The 19,308-nt window shown below is 41.1% G+C and overlaps 1 protein-coding gene across 2 annotated transcripts in view; it reads right to left on the bottom strand.

The window, feature by feature from the left end:
* The window catches only part of wdr70 (WD repeat domain 70), a 39,325-nt gene that overhangs the window by 7,274 nt on the left and 12,743 nt on the right, over positions 1 to 19,308 (bottom strand). For both annotated transcript variants that reach the window (XM_080046697.1, XM_080046696.1), the window contains exons 10-13: positions 15,501 to 15,678; positions 6,510 to 6,609; positions 5,886 to 5,970; positions 5,649 to 5,787 (exon numbers count right to left, since the gene is read on the bottom strand). In XM_080046697.1, coding sequence (XP_079902823.1) covers positions 5,649 to 5,787; positions 5,886 to 5,970; positions 6,510 to 6,609; positions 15,501 to 15,678 — 502 coding nt within the window. The remainder of the gene's footprint in view (positions 1 to 5,648; positions 5,788 to 5,885; positions 5,971 to 6,509; positions 6,610 to 15,500; positions 15,679 to 19,308) is intronic.

Here is a 19,308-nt window from a genome sequence, read left to right on the forward strand (position 1 = left end):
ATGTTCAAAGCTCAAAGAATTCCCCCAATACGCAGTACAGCGACAACACATACAACAGCCCAATTCAGGCTAGTAATGAAACCAAAATAATGTGACAACACAGTCAGGTTGACTGCGGGCCAGCCAAGTTCAGAAAACAACCTCTTCAGACCCAAACAAATCATTCTGTCAGCAGTGAAACAAGTCAAACAGAAAGAGCAGAGCAGCCTCAAAGCAGAGCAGTTCAGTGGGGCCCACAGCAGCTGGACCTACTGCCTTAGAGAGCCAAGCGCAGCTCAGCCTTTCCAGATATTTAGAGCAGCGTGTTTACACTCTAGGAACCCCCTGTTTATGCTACATGTCCACAAAATTACATCACATCATGAAGGAGGAAACTTTAATCAGTCGGTGCTTCAGTAGAAGCCTTCTCAAGTCCCATCAGATTAAAATACCAAAGGCAGATTAGTCGTAAAATCAAGACAAAAGCCATTCGCCCCAATATGTATGCTTATTATGAAATAAAAGTTATGCAGCACTAATAGGACTCAGTCACAGATGTGTTCTTTGTTTAGTTGCTGGCGAGTGGATCCAAATGTGCACCGCTTCTGAAAGACTAGGCTACACAAGAGCGACTGAATGCAGTAGGAAAGTTGAAATCTAGACTTAACACCTGAGATACAAACCGTGTGGGCGTACGTCCGAGAAGTCTGTAATTACTGTGAACTGCCTTACTGGAACAGCTGGGTTTTTACATCTTGCTAGATTTACTTGGTAAGATGCACAAGAAAGAAGGGAGTTAAGGCCTCCCTTCTACCTTTCAAGCTTGACTGTTCTTACTAAGGATGAAAGAGCAACCATTCGTATCAAGGGGCTTCTTACGGAGCATGGCACAGGGAGCAGCTCACTGTTTAAGAGCCATCAAGCATGAGGTGCTTAGGTGTGGCATGGGCAAATAGCAGCTAGCAAAGGTGTGGGTGACCCCCCCAATGCTGATAACCAATCCATTTATTAAGACAGCATCAATAACAAGTTGGTGTTACCCAAGTTGTGCATTTTTACACTTTTTAAAGGCAACATATTATGCATATGTTCAGGTTCAAAATTGTAATTTGGGTTTCTACAAGAAACAGTTTTCATGGTGTTGTGTCCAAAAAAATAAACTTTATATTTCTCACAGTCCAGTTCCTGAATCTCCTCTTTTCAGCCTCTGTCTGAAACTCTCCGTTATACAGCCTGTCTCTTTAAGCCCCGCCTTCCAAAAAGCCCAGTATGCTGTGATTGGCCCTGAATCTCACTGCCGGTTTAGACTGCCAGTTAGATTCAGGGGTATCTGGGGTCATGCTTATCACAGGTGGAGGTAGTGCTTAGTTAGGTTTCTCCCCTTGTGACTTTATATAGGGAGAGAAATCTGATTGGAGTCTTTGGACACAGGTTTCAGAAAGGTGGAGGTGGCAAAAAAGAGAGAGAGATGTTTGTTTTTTTCTCATACTTTGGGTGTCTAAAGTCACACTGGGAAGCCATATTAATGTTGAATAAACATGAAAAAGTTCATTTCCCATACTAGGTGGCCTTTAAAAATCATTCTAGGGGCCTTTATTTTATAACAATAGTTGAGAAATGACAGGAAATGAGGGTCAGAGATGCAACAAAAAGTACTTGATGAATATTGCAAAATGGAAGGAGATCAAAAGATACTAAGTACTGGAAAATACACACAAGCTTACAAGGGGAAATGTGGCTACATACACATACTGCACATGGAAATAGATGCTCATATTTACAGAAAGTGAATGAGGGTGGCAGGTTTCCGTTGGCCCCCATTTGAAATCCAGCCAAAAGCACAGTGCTTTGATAGTCGGCTGGGTCTTACCTGGTTTCTGCCCCTTTTGATGGACTAAGATAAGCTTAAGAATGTCTCATGTATTTACCAAATGGTCCTCAAGCAACCTCCGCTCCCAAGCGCACCCCAGATCTCCAGGTCTGGGGTGATGTAGACTGTTTAGGTAGAAATGATTGGTGGCCTTTCCTTTCACTCGCCTGCCTGGTACGCCACTTTATAGAGACTGCACTTAAATTCTCGGGCCATCCGAGAAGTAGACGGCTGATGTAAACATAGTAAATAGCACATTCATCAGGTTCACTGAGTGCATGTCGACTAGATATAACTGATCTGCTGCAAAACTAGATTTTACTGCATCAAAATGATTCCCACCGAAAAGGGGAAGAAAGCTACCAATACAATTTGGCGTGTGAGATCTAGTTACAGTCAGATTGGTAAAGGAATGGTCAGAGGGTTGTGAGGAGGGGATGAATTTTTCAAAAACTATCAAAAATGTATCCAATTAAATTTCAAAATGCCACAAAAAAAACTTGAATGTCTGTTCGATTTTGAGATATTCCGATGACGATTCAAAGACATTCAAACACAACTTATTTTCCCCTACTTCCTTGTGCAATCAGTGTGGCCAACCTACACCATGTTGAAGCACAATGTGTAGCTTCTATTCAAACGGATGTAATACAATTATGTCTAGAAGAAACTGCTCAAATATCTGATGGGCTTCAAGTCATACTTCCACAGAGGTTAAATGACTTTAATCCTCCTGAACCATAGTATATTGAGAGGTTATCACAATGAACACAAATAAAACCATTGCCAAAGCAATTGGCAGACTGCATTGTTTGCATGGCACCGTGTTGGATTTAGTGGGAAATCTACTGGATTTCTGTAGAGCATAATGGGTGAGGGCAAACAGAACAAGGTTTTGCTGTACTTCCAGTGAAACAGAGCTGAAACTTTCAGAGTTTAAAAGAAGTAGAAAGTCGAACGAGTGAAAGGCCAATGGAAAAATCACTTCCAAATGTTTACCCTCTTTAGTTAAGTGAAAGAGAAGACAAACTGCCATGGAGGGATGCAAAGAACGAGGAGGGTCGTAAAGTTCTAGACACTTTGACCCAAAATATCTGAGGTCTTTCTTTGATTCTTCCTATAGCAATACAGTCACCACAGTGAAGTGGGTGCAAATGATACAGCTGATTCAGTTTAGAAACGTTTATGTACACTCTGCAGTAAGACCTTAAAGCAATCATATGATGATGGTTTGCTTGGTATAGATGACAGACAATCCATATTAAGTTGTACACAAGTGAATGCCACCTACTGTGTTTGAGTGACACCATTAAAACTGAACATTCAAAAGTAAAGTGTATTTGAATTGGAGAGCCCTATTCTGCTCGGTTAGGTTTGGTGGCATGTTGCAGCATCATCTACACACCATCCCCTGGTTTTAAATCCTGAGTACCGAGCTACTGACAGGGAGTATTTTGATGTCAAAAGTGCTATTCTAGCGCCTTTACTATTCTAACTTCAGACGACGACAGTCTGAAGTTAATAAGTACATGCAAGACTGGAAAGCTCAAATTATTTTTATATACAGTAGAATCCACAGCTTAAAAGGTGGAGACAGCAATTCTGGAGAACATTTGTTGTCAAAATCCACTGAAACAAAAAAAAAAGTGTTAATACACAGTCTAGGTTCTGTTAATGGGTATTTAAACAACGTGGGCTCACCGTAGCTCGCAATATGCTCGTTTACAGAGCATAGGAGGTGTATTAATACTGGATTTTTTTTTTGCATTGTTGTGGAATTCTTTATTACAGTCATAATAATTATGTGTTTATATAAGACTAATGCCATCTTGACTCTAAATAAGCATAAGTTAATCAACAAAAGTTCTGACCTGACCTTATGGTGAAGGTTCTGACCGTATGGTGAAGGTTGTTATGTTCTGATTATGTTCTGAGATACTCAAACGGCGTACGGGAATGTATGTTTTGACTGAGATGGCTCCGGAGCTCTGTGTCTGCAAGATAACTAACAATTCTCTGACTGAGGAGAATCTTGTACGTAGGCTGGAATGTTCGTGCGTAATTAGATTTCCCTATAAACTCTCTGTATGACCGCCTATCGGTGGTCATTTCACACAATCCCATTGCTTGATTGTTGTCTTGACTCATGTTTGCAAACATTAAAGATCTGTTCTATTTTTGTATTTAAACATTGTGTCACCTCGTATTAATTGACTATATTCTCATCTTTTAAAGGTTGGTATTTCAATTCCATGACAGCATGCACACAGGTACATATATATATAACAACATACATACATACAGGTAGTGGATCATGATATATTCACTGTTGTTGGCAGAGAAGTGAATTTGATCTCAAGCATTCTCCGACTGACTCCACCTTTGAATAACTCTAAAAAGTAATACTTAGATAAGGAAGTGACAAAAAAATCTCTGATACAATGGGTCAAACAAAAAGAACAGACTGCCCTCCCCTCCTCTCAGTTATGCATTGGGGTGTGCACTTAGTGTGGATGCAGTGCCAAGCAAGTTAACAGCAGCTGGCTGGCAGAAAAGGGAGATACATGGAAACACAAACCCAGCTTTTTTTCTCCCTCAAACATGTTCACGGCCCGTGTGAAAGTGTCATGCCTTAGTCAGAGAGACCAAGTAAGAAGCCATTAGCCTCTGTCAGACCTCACTGTTATGACTACAGATACACAGTGCTAAATCTGTTGGAAAAAAAAGAGATGGAGGAGGAGGAAGAGCAGGAAGCAAAACATAAAAAAAAGTTTTCTACTGAAGACAGCACCTCTGCCCTTCATTGTTTTAGCGCCTATGGCTGGTTGCCCTCACCAAATGGATTTCTGAGAAGGCAGGATTAGTGTAAAGTACATAGAAGTAGTCTGCGCATGTGAATGGAACTTGCTGATAATTTAATTTTAAATGTAACTCAAAGGCAGTACAAATAAAATCGTCAATAGCTGCCCTGCCAAGGCTTTGTGGGAATGACTTGCAAGAAAAAAAAAGGTCACATTACTCCACTTTCTCCAAGCTTGCCACTAATCATTTTTTTTAAAGCCTTCAATCCCTTCCGTAAATCTTCTCATTTTCCTCTCGACCGCCCTCCTACCTCACAAAAGAACTGCTACCGTCAATCTTTCATTCGGTTTAAAGCTGGAGAAAATACACTCGCCTATGTTGCTGAGAAATGACAGGCTTCAGACTCAGTGATTTAAAGGGAAACGGTCTAGTAGTTACAGCCAGACGATTGGAAAAAGCAAAACTAACTGCTTTACTGACATTAAATCAAAAGGAATGTAAGGGTGATTTCACTAGACTTGAGTCAATAGCATTATTACTCCATAATTATACATAACTGAAGCTTTCTGGATGTGTCTCTAAATTCCTGTGGTTTATACTACTACAACTTTGCTGTTAGAAATGAATAAATATAGACAAATGAATAAAGTTTGAAACCATTTGAATAATCCTGTGATGGGAAAAAGAGGAAAATAAATACTTCTATATTTCTGTCTGGAAGATTTCAAAATGTGGCCTTAAACAACTGCTGTTCTATCCAAATTAGTTTTTTTTTTGAGGTAACCGTTTTCTTTTGCTCAGACTACTTAAACGGAGTAGATATGGCATGCACATTCTTTTCATTATTTTTCATTGTGGATTCATTTTGTTGTTTTTTTCCCCATTGTGTATCATTTTGGGTCATTTTGGTTTGTAAACAACAAAATCACATCGACCAGATGAAAAACATCTTGCAATGAGAAAAAGTTGTGGTTTTAGGGATTGAGACAGAACTTACTGAATTGGTGACTTCTATTTCATAGACCTTCTGGAAGGAAGTTCGGTCAAAGAAAACCAACTTCCCGTTTCCCTCGTCTTTCTTGACTGAAGTCCCTGTTACAAGAAGCTTGTCATCTGGGCTGAAACAGCAGTCAGTCCTAATAAGGAAAACGGCACATCAACAATATCATCAGTTCATAATCCACACATAATTTACTAGTAATCAGGCATCTTTTAATTTAAGATCTCATCTCACATAGAAAAGTAGTTGGTCAGTCCAGTAGCTACATTCACAGGCTTCTTGAAGTTTCGGATATCCCATGTCTTCAAGGTATCATCACCTAGAAAATAGATGGAGACAACAGGTAAAGTGTAGATTTTGTGATTTACTTCAAAGAACGTATTTAAATGTCACTAAGGTGACATTGTAGCAGTGGGACAGTGTAGCCCGCTGATTAACTTAATGAAATAGGAAAAAAACGCCACACAATAAAAAGAGCTGTGTGCCGATATGTTTAGCTAAACACAAGTCTCCTCACTCTTGCCTAGGTGATTACACACGGCGGTTTAACACGGAGATGATTCTGTGGACCAATCAACGGACTGCCTGTGTGTAGGTCCACCCTTTCGGGACCTTTTCAGATGGGTTGGTACCCCAAACTTAAGAGTCCCCAAAAATAGGAGGGGCTCAGCTTGCTTATTTTGGGACCCTACCTAACTTTCCACCCAGTGGAAACGAGGCTCTAGAAACCTCCGGAATAGATCACACCTGGTGGAGAAAATTGCAAATGTTTGTGTGTAGATGTCTTGGAAGTCTTCTATGTTTTGATGGTGGTGGCTCCTGGTATTTGCTATTTGTACTATATGCTCTCCTTCTTACCCCCACGTGAAGCCAGAGTCACGCCATCATAGGAAAAGGCGAGGCAGGAGGTTTCCGATCCTGGAATGTGTGCTTGCCGACAGTGGAACTTTGTATGGACCTGAGAATAAAATTTAGTGGAAGACATAGATTTATTTATGTGTAATGGTGTTCATGGTTCAGAAGGTGATGTGTAACAATAATACAGCTTCAGACTTAGGTCCCATATAAACGGCTACGGACTGGCATTAACATGTGACCGGCATTGAAAAGGTCAAATAAAAGGTCGAACTGCCATTTCAATATTCCACATCATGGTCTGTGTGTATGGAAGTGAACGTGTATGAGAGAGAATGTATGATAGCAACAAATCATTTCTGTTTGTGTCTGTCTTATAACAGTAAGGTGCAAGTGAGAGGAACAAATGCTTGAGCAAATACAGAAGTTGATTTATTTACCGGCATATATATATGAATTGCAGACTAGTCTCAAAAGGACAATACAGTCTAGACTTAATGTAATTGATCATTAATTACAGAACAAAATGAATAAAGAGTGCAGTCATCATAGCTCTCTCTGACTTTTCCATAAACACGCTGCCTCTGTCTCTACTGGTCATCAATATTAAAAGAGTTCTTATAATCTCCTGATGTACTACAGTATGAAACTGTTCTGCTTTAGTTGAAGCCATTTCACTTGGTCACTGAGATAACAAAAAGACATTTCATTCAGTTTCCATTTCTGCTTGATCACTGTACTATACATTTAAATATGAAGCAGATTAGCAGCCAATGCCACCCTTTTACCTGCTGCAGTGGGCGAACATTGCCCTTTTAATGAATTCTTATTATAAGCCTTTCCTAAACAGGGCATGACATTCTCTTTTTGACTTGATAGATGCACAGATGCTCACAAATATATATTGAGGTTCGCACTGATTACATTTTGGTTGCATATGCGCCCAAAAAGGTTGCAAATTCGAGTCCTGCTAAAAGGGTGCTATGTAAGTGTCAGATATTAACAACTATGCTAAACTCTAACTTCAAAATATCTGCAACCACCAGTGACAATGACAGAATATTGACAATTTTGCTTCCAATCTGATAAAATATGGGGTCATTTGATGATTTGGTATCATTTTTACATCATCAACGATTGTGCAACCATTTTGATAATCTGATTAATAATTGTTCCCAAAAAATGTCAAACTGTCCCTAGTTCCAGCTTCTCGTGTTGATGTGTTGCTCGCGTGATAGTAAACAGAATCTGTTTGAAAGAAATATTAAAGACTTCACCTTTGGGCTATATGGAAGTTATGGACATTATTGTTCATTATTTTCAAGAACGTAATAAGCAGGTTAACTGATCATGAAAGAAAACAACTAGTTAAATCCCTAAATATGGGTACAAGTTATTCTGAAGTAGAGACGGTGCAGATCTAACGCAAGACAGAGCAGCTTACAATGGAAAAAGACAAGGTTCTCGGCACACTGAATATAACAATCTCCCAGGCAGTGTTCCCACCATCAAGGTCTTTGCCAGCAAACCATGTGTATGATTCTGCCCCTGTAACTATTTCCACGGCATGTTGCTGTATATGAGAATGTGATCTTGCTTAACTTGGCTGTGATGATCAGCATGTATCACTGAAAACCAAGTAGGCTAAATGACATTTCAGCTAAGGGTCATTGTATAGAGGTGTAACAGACTGATTACAAAAGCTAGGAGGGAATGGAATGGAGTCTCAGCTTTGCAGTTTGAGGGATAACAAACAGATGAAGAGTTGTTTTAATCAGTTTGAGGAGAAACAGGAGCGTTAGTGGCATATTAGGGATATTTCAGAAACAGTGACAAATTAGTGTACACCAAATTGGAAAAGTCGTCCAAATTATGCCTAATTAATCCCAGCCACTGTTAGCAGTGTTCTTTCTCGCAAACAGAAGCGTATTAACTTCTCATGTAAACAGCTGTTTCCAAGATAGCCAGACATTCAATGTTCTTTCTCAGTGCTCACTCTGTGCAAGTGGTTCACTACTCTAGTATAGAGCGAGTGTGTGTGCCAAGGTCTGAAGATCGAGGCTGGAAATAACCCAGCTCAACATCCCCTTAACCCCCCCCCCCCACACGTAATTCTCTCTATCTTTCTCACAATTCTCTCTATCTTTCTCACACTCTTTGAAAAAAAATAGAAGATTTAATTTATTTTACTCCAGATTTTACAAGTAGCTGACGCAACTTTTCATTATTCATTAATCTGAACCAATGTAAAATATTCATTTAGTCTATACAATTTCCATGGTAACGTCTTCAAATTGCTTGTTCGAAATTCAAAGATACTTAATGTGCAAGGATGTGGAGCAGAATACAGAAAAGCAGCACATTCTTATTTCTGAGAGGCTGAACAATGACTTAAAAGATTGCTGTCCAGTTATTTTCCATCTGTAACAAATCAACATATTTTTTCTGTACTAATTGCAATGCCTTGATGCCTCCATCTTTTCCCACATTGACTTACTCAGGGCCCTTAGCTTTACCTGGGCGGCATACAGCAAGATTAGAGAGATCGATCATTAAAAGACAGTGGTGAAGCAATGGTCTGGGAACTAGGCTTGCTAACACTCAAACAAACATAACCTTGGTTTATACGGCTACATTTTCATTAATTCTCAACGGAATGCAAATAAATCAGTGAAAAGAGAATTGCAGCAATACGGGCTTTTGACTCTGGGAGGCTGATAAGGAATTTGAAGTGAGCACAGAGTGTGGAAGACAGATAAGATAGAGCAAATAATGGCAAAAAAAAGAGTAGGAGAGAGTGGAGCGTGAGGTGAATGAGTGATGTGTCCTTATGATACAAGAAGGAACCGAGGCCAGGCTTCACTTCCAGAGTCTTCCAGAGTAAACGGAGGGAAGTTATTAACTTGGTCCAGACAGATAACACTGTTACCTTGAACTGTAGATAAAATGGATTCCACTTTTGTCAGGTCTTGGCCACTTAGCCTCTAAAGTGTCTCAAGGGATAATTTTTCTGCCTGCCATCATCATTTTACTCATATATTACCCTTGACTCAAATCCATTCTCCTCGTTTGTTATCTTAGATTGTCTTCCTATTCTTTGATTTGCTGCATTGGAATTTACTTGACTTGACAAGAAAAAGAGCCAAAGGTCAGTTTAATATAAAAACTTAATTTTACAATCTTACAGCAGACGGGGAACAGCTTAGCCAGACAGGTTATCTCAGGCATGCCAATCAGCAGGTAAGGCATAACGTGTAAAACTAAAAACCAAGTCAAACAACTATACTCTTACCGTGGCGGTTGCAGAACCTCAAACAAAGACATTCAATCATGCAATCACAATGACCTAATGCACAGCTGTGACATGTGCCCACGGACAATGGGAGCGTATCTAAGCATACAACATTTATCTATGCATGGTAGGCACAACAAATTGGTTTGCCTGAAGTCAGCGGACTATTAACAGTGAGAGTTGTCTGCTAATGAACCATTGTCTTGTTATAGTCTTCGGAACTGTTACACAGAACTGAATGGGTCTAGTGGAGAGGACAGTCAAGGCACGGTTTCTACAGTTTGTAGGATAATAATAGTGTTCTCTGAAGGGGTCCGAGTAGCAGGGTGAGAAAGAATATATCACCCCAAAACATTTAGAAAATACACCATAAATATCCTGCAAGGAGACGGTGATGAAAGCTGTTTTTACGCAACTCCAAAGAGAATTGTGGAGAAGCATCAAAACAAATGCTTTTGCACTAAAGCCACAGGTTTTCTCAGGTCAACAAGCTGAAAAGTTATGAACTCTTGTTCGGCCCATGTGTTCTTTTTTTTTCTCTGACGTCTTTCTCTCCAAGATTGACCACATGTGCTGTTAGTACATGCTGCGTTTCAACCACTTTCATGTTTTATAGTTATGTTAGACTGTCTTCAGTGTTTTGTTCGCACTGAAAAGAAATATTTTCAGCATGCCAGATTATATATATTTATAAAACATTCTCTCACTTTACCAGACTAACAGGTGAATTGTGAAAAAGACAATTTTTGCACAACTCTGCAGTAAATTAGGAAAAGAAAAACAGAGACAGGGACGCAAAAGGGGGTCAGTCAAACATATTTGAGCCTAATAAATACAAGGCGGGAAATAATAGGAATGATTTCAATTTGCAGTCTGTTAAAGTAGTGCCTTGAATAGGTAGCTAGAGGCTATTCTGGGTGCTTATTGCAAACACACACCCACTGCGGCTATTTCTAGATCATGTACTGCTGTTGTGAAAGCTTGAGTGTTTATTTACTATCCTGATGTTGGCCGGCAATGGTAGATGCCACGGTGTTTGCTTCCCGTGATAATCTACACAGCCGGCTTGTGAAACCGGATTCTCACACACACACACCGTTTGAAACTTCTCTCCGGCCTTGTGACATCCTCTGTACGCTGTGTCCTTCTCTCTGGCCTAAATTGTCACGGTTTTATTCATCAAGCCAATGGCAGTTTTTCTATTGACAGATATGCATGAATACCGTTTTATATAAGGTTGTGCACACACACACACAGGGCCCTAATGCACCATTGCACCCGTTCAGCAGCAGGAGTTGATAAATAGCATTTCTTTCTCAGCAGACTATGATAACAATCTACCACAGGGGCCAACTGTTCCCAACCACGCTATCTGAGAATCATTATAAATACCGCTGGGCTCCTGGCTTGCCCCAACCTCCATACTTTTACAAGCGCGCACCTGAAAGACTTGAGTGATGTCCACAGTGCAGTCAGTTGTAACATCTCACTCTGACCTCTGCCAGGATCAAGTGGCCAAACCACAGTCCTCAACAGCTGCTCTGATCTTTCATGGAAAACATTGAGTGGTGATGGTGAAGCCGTGTGTGTGTGTGTGTGTGTGTGTGTTTATGTGTGTGTGTTTATGTGTGTGTGTGTGTGTGTGTGTGTGTGTGTGTGTGTGTGTGTGTGTGTGTGTGTGTGTGTGTGTGTGTGTGTGTGTGTGTGTGTGTGTGTGTGTGTGTGTGTGTGTGTGTGTGTGTGTGTGTGTGTGTGTGTGCGTGCGACAGAGTGAGAGTACCCCTATGGGTCAGCTACAAAAAAAGTTGGATTCTGTACTTTCAAAGTGTTGGTTCAGGGTTGAAACATGGGCATTGAAAGCTGTGACAGTCACTTGATTTAAAGCACATCTTGAAAGTCATTTAGTGACTGTATGTCCACACATGTGAAAAAGGGTTGAAAGAAGGAAGATCTGACTTTGTGACAATGGCTATAATGGGCAGGTCCCAATGGAGTCCGGCGGACTGAGATTCGGTGTAAATATTTACAATTAGACTGTCTAAGATAGCCTGGTGGGTTGGTTTGATGGCATTGTAAACGCCTCCATGAAGATATATTCATGTCGTGGGCTGGTTCACAGTTTCATTGGACTTTAATATGTTCTTCTGTGATTGTCTTTTTTTAAATCTACAGACCCATCTTTTATGATCCAAATAGTTACTAGTTTATAGTGATACTATAGTATACTCCTATTTGGCTGTTAAATGTAAATGATGTGCTGGCCAGCACCGGTGGTCAATTTCTGCAAAATGTGTTTGACTGGAATAAAAACAGGCTGTTGCGTGATGAAAAATAAATCTGGATTCTTTCATAATAAAACGCTTGCACTGACAAAGCCAGCAAATAAGAGAATGTAATCTCATGATACCACTCCCCATCTGAGTAGTTCATCAAAACCACTTCATTTGGGACCCTGTCTTGAAGTCTGGAAAGGTCTCTGTCCACCAATGACATCATAACATTCCCCTGGTCTCTGTGGTAACGTTTTTAGAACGAAGGTGTGCACCCTCAACCCTCGCAGTATGGACATTACCTGGCAACCATTTACCGTAACTCTGGCACTGGGGTCGGTGCCAGAGTTGCTGGTCAGAGAATGAGCATGCAATCACTCTCTGTGGCAGTCCACTCAAAGTGACCTACTTGACTCCCATCGTAGGATCAATCAGCTCACGTCGGGGTTTAAGAGCACCATGTGTCATCTTCAATAGCTTCTCTTCAAGCTGAGCTCAGGATCAAGTTGACGCACATGATTGATCGTGATTGATCTGCCTGCATATTCTGGCCATGAGTAATAGTGGCGATACAACAGGAGATATAGGCCTCTTTGGAGCAGGGGAGGGGGCAACAATAAAAGCATCAGGGGGAGGGGGGGAGGTTCAACTCCTTTTTAGGCTTGTGGCTGAATTCAAGTCCACAGCACAGGTTGCTGATTAGGGCAGAGGGCACCAACTAAATGCTTGAGCCATTCAGACAGGACAGGCTCCAATGGTCAGGCAACAGACATGACTATTGTAAGCTGCTATGGGACTCAGGGTAAATATTTAGTTTGGAGAAAGAGGGGTAATAAATTTGGAGAGCTTTAACCCAATCACTCAAAGCATACAGGGGCTGGGATGATGGGTGAGTGGAGGGAAGGAGAAACACTATACAATATGGTTACATGGAAGCACAAAAGCTCTAACAATAGCAACATTCCTCCGTTTAACTGCAGTTATTGTGTGTGCTGCGATCACAAAGTTGGCTGTTTTTAGAGTAATTATCATGTAGCCTACTTCCCATTTGACTAATCTGGATAAGCCTCTCTGTCCAATCAAGCTGTTCCAACTCACTAACTGCAGCTTAATTGTCACCGTCACTATTCCCGTATGAAATAACGGAAGCATTCAACCTTGTCCACATATGGTGGTTGGGCTGATAAAAGGATATGAAGTAGAACTAAATAATTAGAATAGATATGTGCCAAAACATGGAGGGCGGAAAAAAACAGCTTAAATGTCTTATGCCGGAAAATAATGGTCTTATAGTGGACACTGGTTGTCTTGTTTTTAGCAAGATCTGTGGGTAATTGTATTACCCATCTTAAAATGTTGGTTTACAGGGTTTTAGGACTCCCATGTGAGCAACCACAAATTATTTATCACACCTTGGAAAGAGCAACATGTCAAATCATGTTTGCAAAAGAGCAATACCAAACCGTAATGTTGCCTGAAATATGTCATCTTTGAAAATACTGAATTATGAGCGCTGCAGGTCCCCCAAGTCCTCTCTTAAACAGAAAAGCACTTTTTGTTTTAAACTCTTCCCATCTGTTTCACGGAGGTGAATTTTGTGTGAACCAGCAAGTGAGCCGTAAGCTGCCAGAACTGCTTTGTCCCTGATCAAAAATGAAACAACAGCGAGTTATTTCCTTTTCTTGCCCATACACTAACCAGAGATGTGTCACCAATGGCAAACACTGCTGAGTAGACACACAGGAATGGGTTAACTTAAGGTGTAATACTTTCCAGAGACCCAGAAGACCTACTTGCTGAAAGATGGAGGAGATGTATTCTCTAGCCATGAATGGAAGTCATTTTTATCCACAGTGACGATTTGTCAAATAACTTGAGTGAAGACATCCAAATAAAGTGAGAGCTACTTAGGAGCCAAGATCAACTATTACCTCAACAATGTAAATCTTGAAGAATGGAATGAACACTGTGATTGCTTAATTGCCTAATTAACTAATAGTGGAAAATGTACAGAGGGAAAATTGTGATTGGGCCTCCCAGTAACGTTTATGCAACTCGACTCAATCATCACACATCAGTTAATTCGGTGACATAATCAGCTATTTTAAGCTGTGCTAGCGGCCAGGCTCTAGGGATGGCAATGTTGGCTTCAGGACCACAATGGCCAAGATTGAAATATCTTAACTACTTGATCACGTTGATGATAGTCTAACTGGGTGTGTAAATGTGTCTAGTACTTTTGTTTTATTTAAGTACCTAGACAACTTATACCATTACAATCAGCCTCAGTTATACTAGTGTAATTAATGAATGGTGGCATACTATCACTAAACAAAAATTGTGAAAATTATAAACATATAACTAGCTACCTATCATCAGCATGTTTATGTCTGTGTCTAAGTACAGCATCACATATCCTCTAATAGGCCTTTCACACCAAAATGAACCAAGAGTCAGTTCCAGGCTGGTGTTGGGGTCAGTTCAAAACTGGTTACAGCCTTATCCCAGTTATGAACCGGTTGGTTTCACATCGACCGGAAACAGGCAAGAGAGCAACGTCATGACGTCACTGTAAACGTGTGTGTACGTCATCCGACGCCGCTGCTCTTGTGGCTAACGCTAAAGCTACCGCTAGCTTTAAGCACAACAACAGCGGCGAATACGTCTTATTTTTACACTTGTTGGCTCTCGCTTTGCTTTCTTAAGCAAACAGGACCCATACAGCGTATTCTCGCCGGTCAATTTGTTCGCTACGTTCGGTAATTATGTTATGTTTACGTCTCGTAGTAGCGGTGTTTTTAAATATGGCGGGCATGAGGTTTGAGTTGCTCTGGTTGGTCAGGATAATCCCTCCCCCAACCGTTCGCGCAAGCAGTTCTTATCAAACCCTGCTCAATCCTGGGGTATGAGTTCCCCCGGTTTTTACGGCCCGGAGCAGGCTCTCTGGCGGTGTGAAACCAAAACACTGGCTCTAACTCCGAACAAGCCCAGAACTAGCTCCGATTTTGCGGCGGTGTGAAAGGCCTATAACATGTCTGTAAAGTGAGTGTATACTCTTGTTTCTAGAGGTTGTAAAAGTGACTCAGGCCCAGGCTCACCGCTACGCACCCAATTAATGTGATAACAGAGTCAATACAGGTCAGACAGGCTATTTAATAATACTCTCAACTACTCCCAGTTTGAAAAAGAAAAGTCAATTTAAAAGCCAGGCATTTTGAATTCTGTTCAGTGTTGTTGACTTGTTGAACTCTGACATCTCTGCCCTGTGACCGGACGACCCGAGTCTCATGACTCTGCACCCTAGGCCATAACAAAACAAACATCCTATGTTTACAACCTACTGAACTTTGTGGTGGTTGGTATGTGTGTATGTGTATGTGTATATGTATGTGTATGTGTGTGTGTGTGCGCATGTGCGTTTGTAAGACTCACACTGAGGTTTCTGTCCCAGATCTGGATGGTGCCGTCCTGGCAGCCTGCTGCAATGAGCTTCCCATCTCGGCTGTAGGTGCAGCATGTGGGGACGACCTTCTTGCCCTGGAAGGAGCGTGGTTTGAACACAGACTTGTGCTGCTTTTTCTCTGAGTTTACGTCCCACGTGCGCACAGTGCTGTGGACAGACAAGGTGAAGTATCCTCATCGAACTGTCATGAATCAAACTAAATATCTATCCCACAAAGCACATTTGGCCATCAACACAATCCACCATTGTAAAAACTATGAAATATTGTAGCGATTTAGTCTGCCCCAGCCGTTTCTCGAAAACATAAGGTTTGGCAGCTCTGAGTTGCAGGGTGAGGGGTCAGCAGCAGCAGAACAATAGATCAGTCTGACAGGTATGTCTGAAGCTTCCATTCCACTCCTTGAACACATTACCTAACCTGGACCGCTGAGAAGGAGGAAATTAAAATGCAGACTTTTCAGACAGAAAAGTTGCTGTTCCATAAATTTTAAGCAAAACAAGAATCTTTGACTGTTACAGGTTTATATTTCAAACATTGAACACATACTGACTTAAAACGTTGTATTTTTCCTACTAGAGAATCAACTTTATTTAATAAAAGCACACTCAATTAATCCATCAAACCACTTTAGAATGTACATACCTGTGCACTCAAACAATGTATAATGAAGATAAGTGTTCCATCAATCAAGGAATAAAACACAAAATACACCTTAAACTTGAGTGCCAACCTTCATTACAGTTAGCCTTCATGTGATTCAATAACCTGTTAAGACATGAAAAAGTAAGTAAATAACTGTCAGAAAAACCATTGGAGCAAGGATATGAATTAGGCTACTTACAGCTGTTGTCAGTATTTCCGCATAAATCAAGTGTTTTAGGTTAAAACAAGGTGGAACATTTCACCTTTGACCCCGCAATTGGCATGGCTAACCTAAGTCGCTTAATTTTTCATTTAACAAGCTCTTTGTCATTTTAGGACTTTTGTGAAACGCAGAACAAGTTGTGTTATAAAAGGTAGGTTGCGGTGATTAAAAAAAATGTATGAAAAAAAGAAGAGCTACAATAGAAAGTAAAAAATTACAAGACAAAAGTCCAAGTGACCTCAAGAGCCGTACACCTCCACATTATTTCATTGAACGACCTGACTTCACACAACCATGTTGAGCCAACCTCTCAGACATCCACACACCAACACTCATGTCAGACAAAGCGCTTTCCAAATGTGTCTGCAACCCACTGCTTGCTTTAGTGAGCATCATGACCTTTGGTGTCACGAGGTCAGCAGAGGAGTATAAACAAACCGGCAGGGCTGCTACTAACAGCCAGGCTAGGATTCCTCCGTGGCCCGCTACAAAGTCACAGACTAACACACTCAACTGTGTTTGGATAAGTCTAACAATGTGATACAAAAGCCAGCTGAAGACATGTGGTTTGAGTGAGAACTGGCAAGGGTCAAATACAACTTTGTTTGATGCTTAGTTGTGTTTAAATCCACATAAACCAAAGCTTGAAATAATTTTAAAAAATTATTTCAGGGTAAGAGAAAATATGCAAACGCCACGTATAATAAAAAGGAGGCTATCCAGTACAACCGGAAGGCAACTCCTATTGTGCAGTTAAGTGTTTACACGAGCCGATATCCATGTGTATGTGTGAGAGTGAATGAGAGAGAGTGATGGGCCATGGGACTGGATGACAAATTGGTCCACCTGCTGCCTCGCGCAGACATCTCTATTTCGTTTACAGAAGACTGTAGCCGTCTGTCAAGCCAATAAAGACAACATAACCTTTCGCGTAGCACACAAAACCCTGGAATGCTATTTATCGTAAGGGCTCTTTCCAAAACAAGGCACTGCCGGCTGTCAGGGGGATAGAGCAGAGAGCTTTGGAGCCCACCAGTGTTGAGCCGGCTACGAGCACAGGGCAAAGACTGCACACCCTCACCTGTCAGGAGCCAGACACAGAGCAGGGCACGGAAGGGAAAAACTCCTGGCTCAAAAATGTTGTACTCTGGAATCAACTTTTTTACAGTTACTCTACTAAATATCAAATCAAATAATAAGTAATTATAAAAAATATATAAAATTCCTCAGTCAAGATATAAACATCTGGGGCCGGTGGTGGTTGTTTCGGAAATGTTATAAAAATAAAAGAGTATGAGATGTCAAAATATTCATATGTGACATGGAAGAAGCCACCAAAAATACTTGAGGGATATACCTTCGCCTGTTCCTCCCTTGCAACCCTGTTTTCCCTTCAATCAGCAGCCCCCTTTTCCCACGCAAAATGCTTGAGAGACCGAGGGGTGAATGTAATAAAATGAGACCCATACATCCTCAGTCATGCGTGTGCGCTTTACGAGGTAACACAGTTGTTCACACATCAAGTGAGGAGTGACAACTCCCCAGGCCCCAGATTTTATCTGTCGGTCAGGTTATAGGCCTAGTGGGGGCGACGGTTGCCTAGGATCACTTTCCCAGATGATGAGATAAGGAAGAGAGAGAGAGGGATAAGAAAGAAAAGCATACATTTTGTAAAGGGTCGTTCATTGGTCGAATTGCAGTGATGGGGAAAGGCGGTGTTGCCTGATGGCCGGTTGACTGACTAACTAGGGCTCTTTTCTGAGAAAGGCGGATTAGGAGCGGAAGACAAGGAAGGGCAAAGGGAAGAAAAAAGAAGAAACACTTGTCTATGCGCAGATTCACTGAGAGATACTGATTCACATAAATGATTAGCGTTTCTCCAAAGAGGGGGATCAACCTTAGAAGGCTGCAGCAATGCAGGTGAGACCACACACTACAGGTACAAAAATTAAACAAAGTCAGATTTGAATCAATGTGGTCGATGAGATGCCTTCACACCACTTCCCCATAAGGAAGCAGCCCCATATTTACAGTAGTTCAATAAGAAGAGAAACAAACATTGTATTCACACAGTAGAGAACCAAAGGTTACTGTCAGTCAAAAATCCAGCCATGGCTGTAAATTGAACAAGAAGGATGAATGCGCTCTGTAAAGGTATGGTATGTGCGTTCTTGGGCAGGATATGGAACACTTGAAGTGTAAGGCGGGCGACAAGCTGGACTGTGGATGAACCTGATGCATCTAACTCTGCGAATCGCCCCAACATGTTCGCACATACTAAGATGTGATGTGTGATGTGTGATGTCTGTCCTCACCATTCGTCCCCTGTTCCGTCACGTAGATCGCTCTTAATAACCAAGCAGTATTACCTTTTCCCCTTAAAAGAAAATCTAAAAGGAAGCTATCACCGGGCCTTTGCCTGAGAGAATTTAACAATAGATGACCTACTTACTTTACAAAATCAGTATGCAATTAATGACGAAGTAGGACAGGATACAAAAGTTGAGAGAAAAAAATTTAGTTAAACAAAGTTACAAAAAATAAATAAACACACACTTTGATAAATATGCTGCGTTCTCCCATTCAAGAAAAACAACATTGATTACCAGGGTTTATCTACGCAGCACATCATGAATCTTCTCTGTGTGACTTTCTACTTATGTGGATGCTCTCCAATGATAACTCCCTAATATGTCACATGTATCAAAAATGTGTTTGGTTTGAGTGTGTAATAATGACAAATAGTTTGTTCTTGAGCAGTAAGGGACCTGCCGTGTTGACCTCCTAGTCTCCCTGCATAAAGATACACATCCACATCCAGCTGCAGGCCTGACAGCGTGCCAGCACGAAGGGAATCCCTGGCATTCAAACCTTCTGGAAACATTCCTCAAATTGTGTGTATGTGTGTGTA

Source organism: Ammodytes marinus, assembly GCF_949987685.1.
Source record: "Ammodytes marinus genome assembly, chromosome: 18".
In the NCBI taxonomy this organism is placed as follows: domain Eukaryota; kingdom Metazoa; phylum Chordata; class Actinopteri; order Uranoscopiformes; family Ammodytidae; genus Ammodytes; species Ammodytes marinus.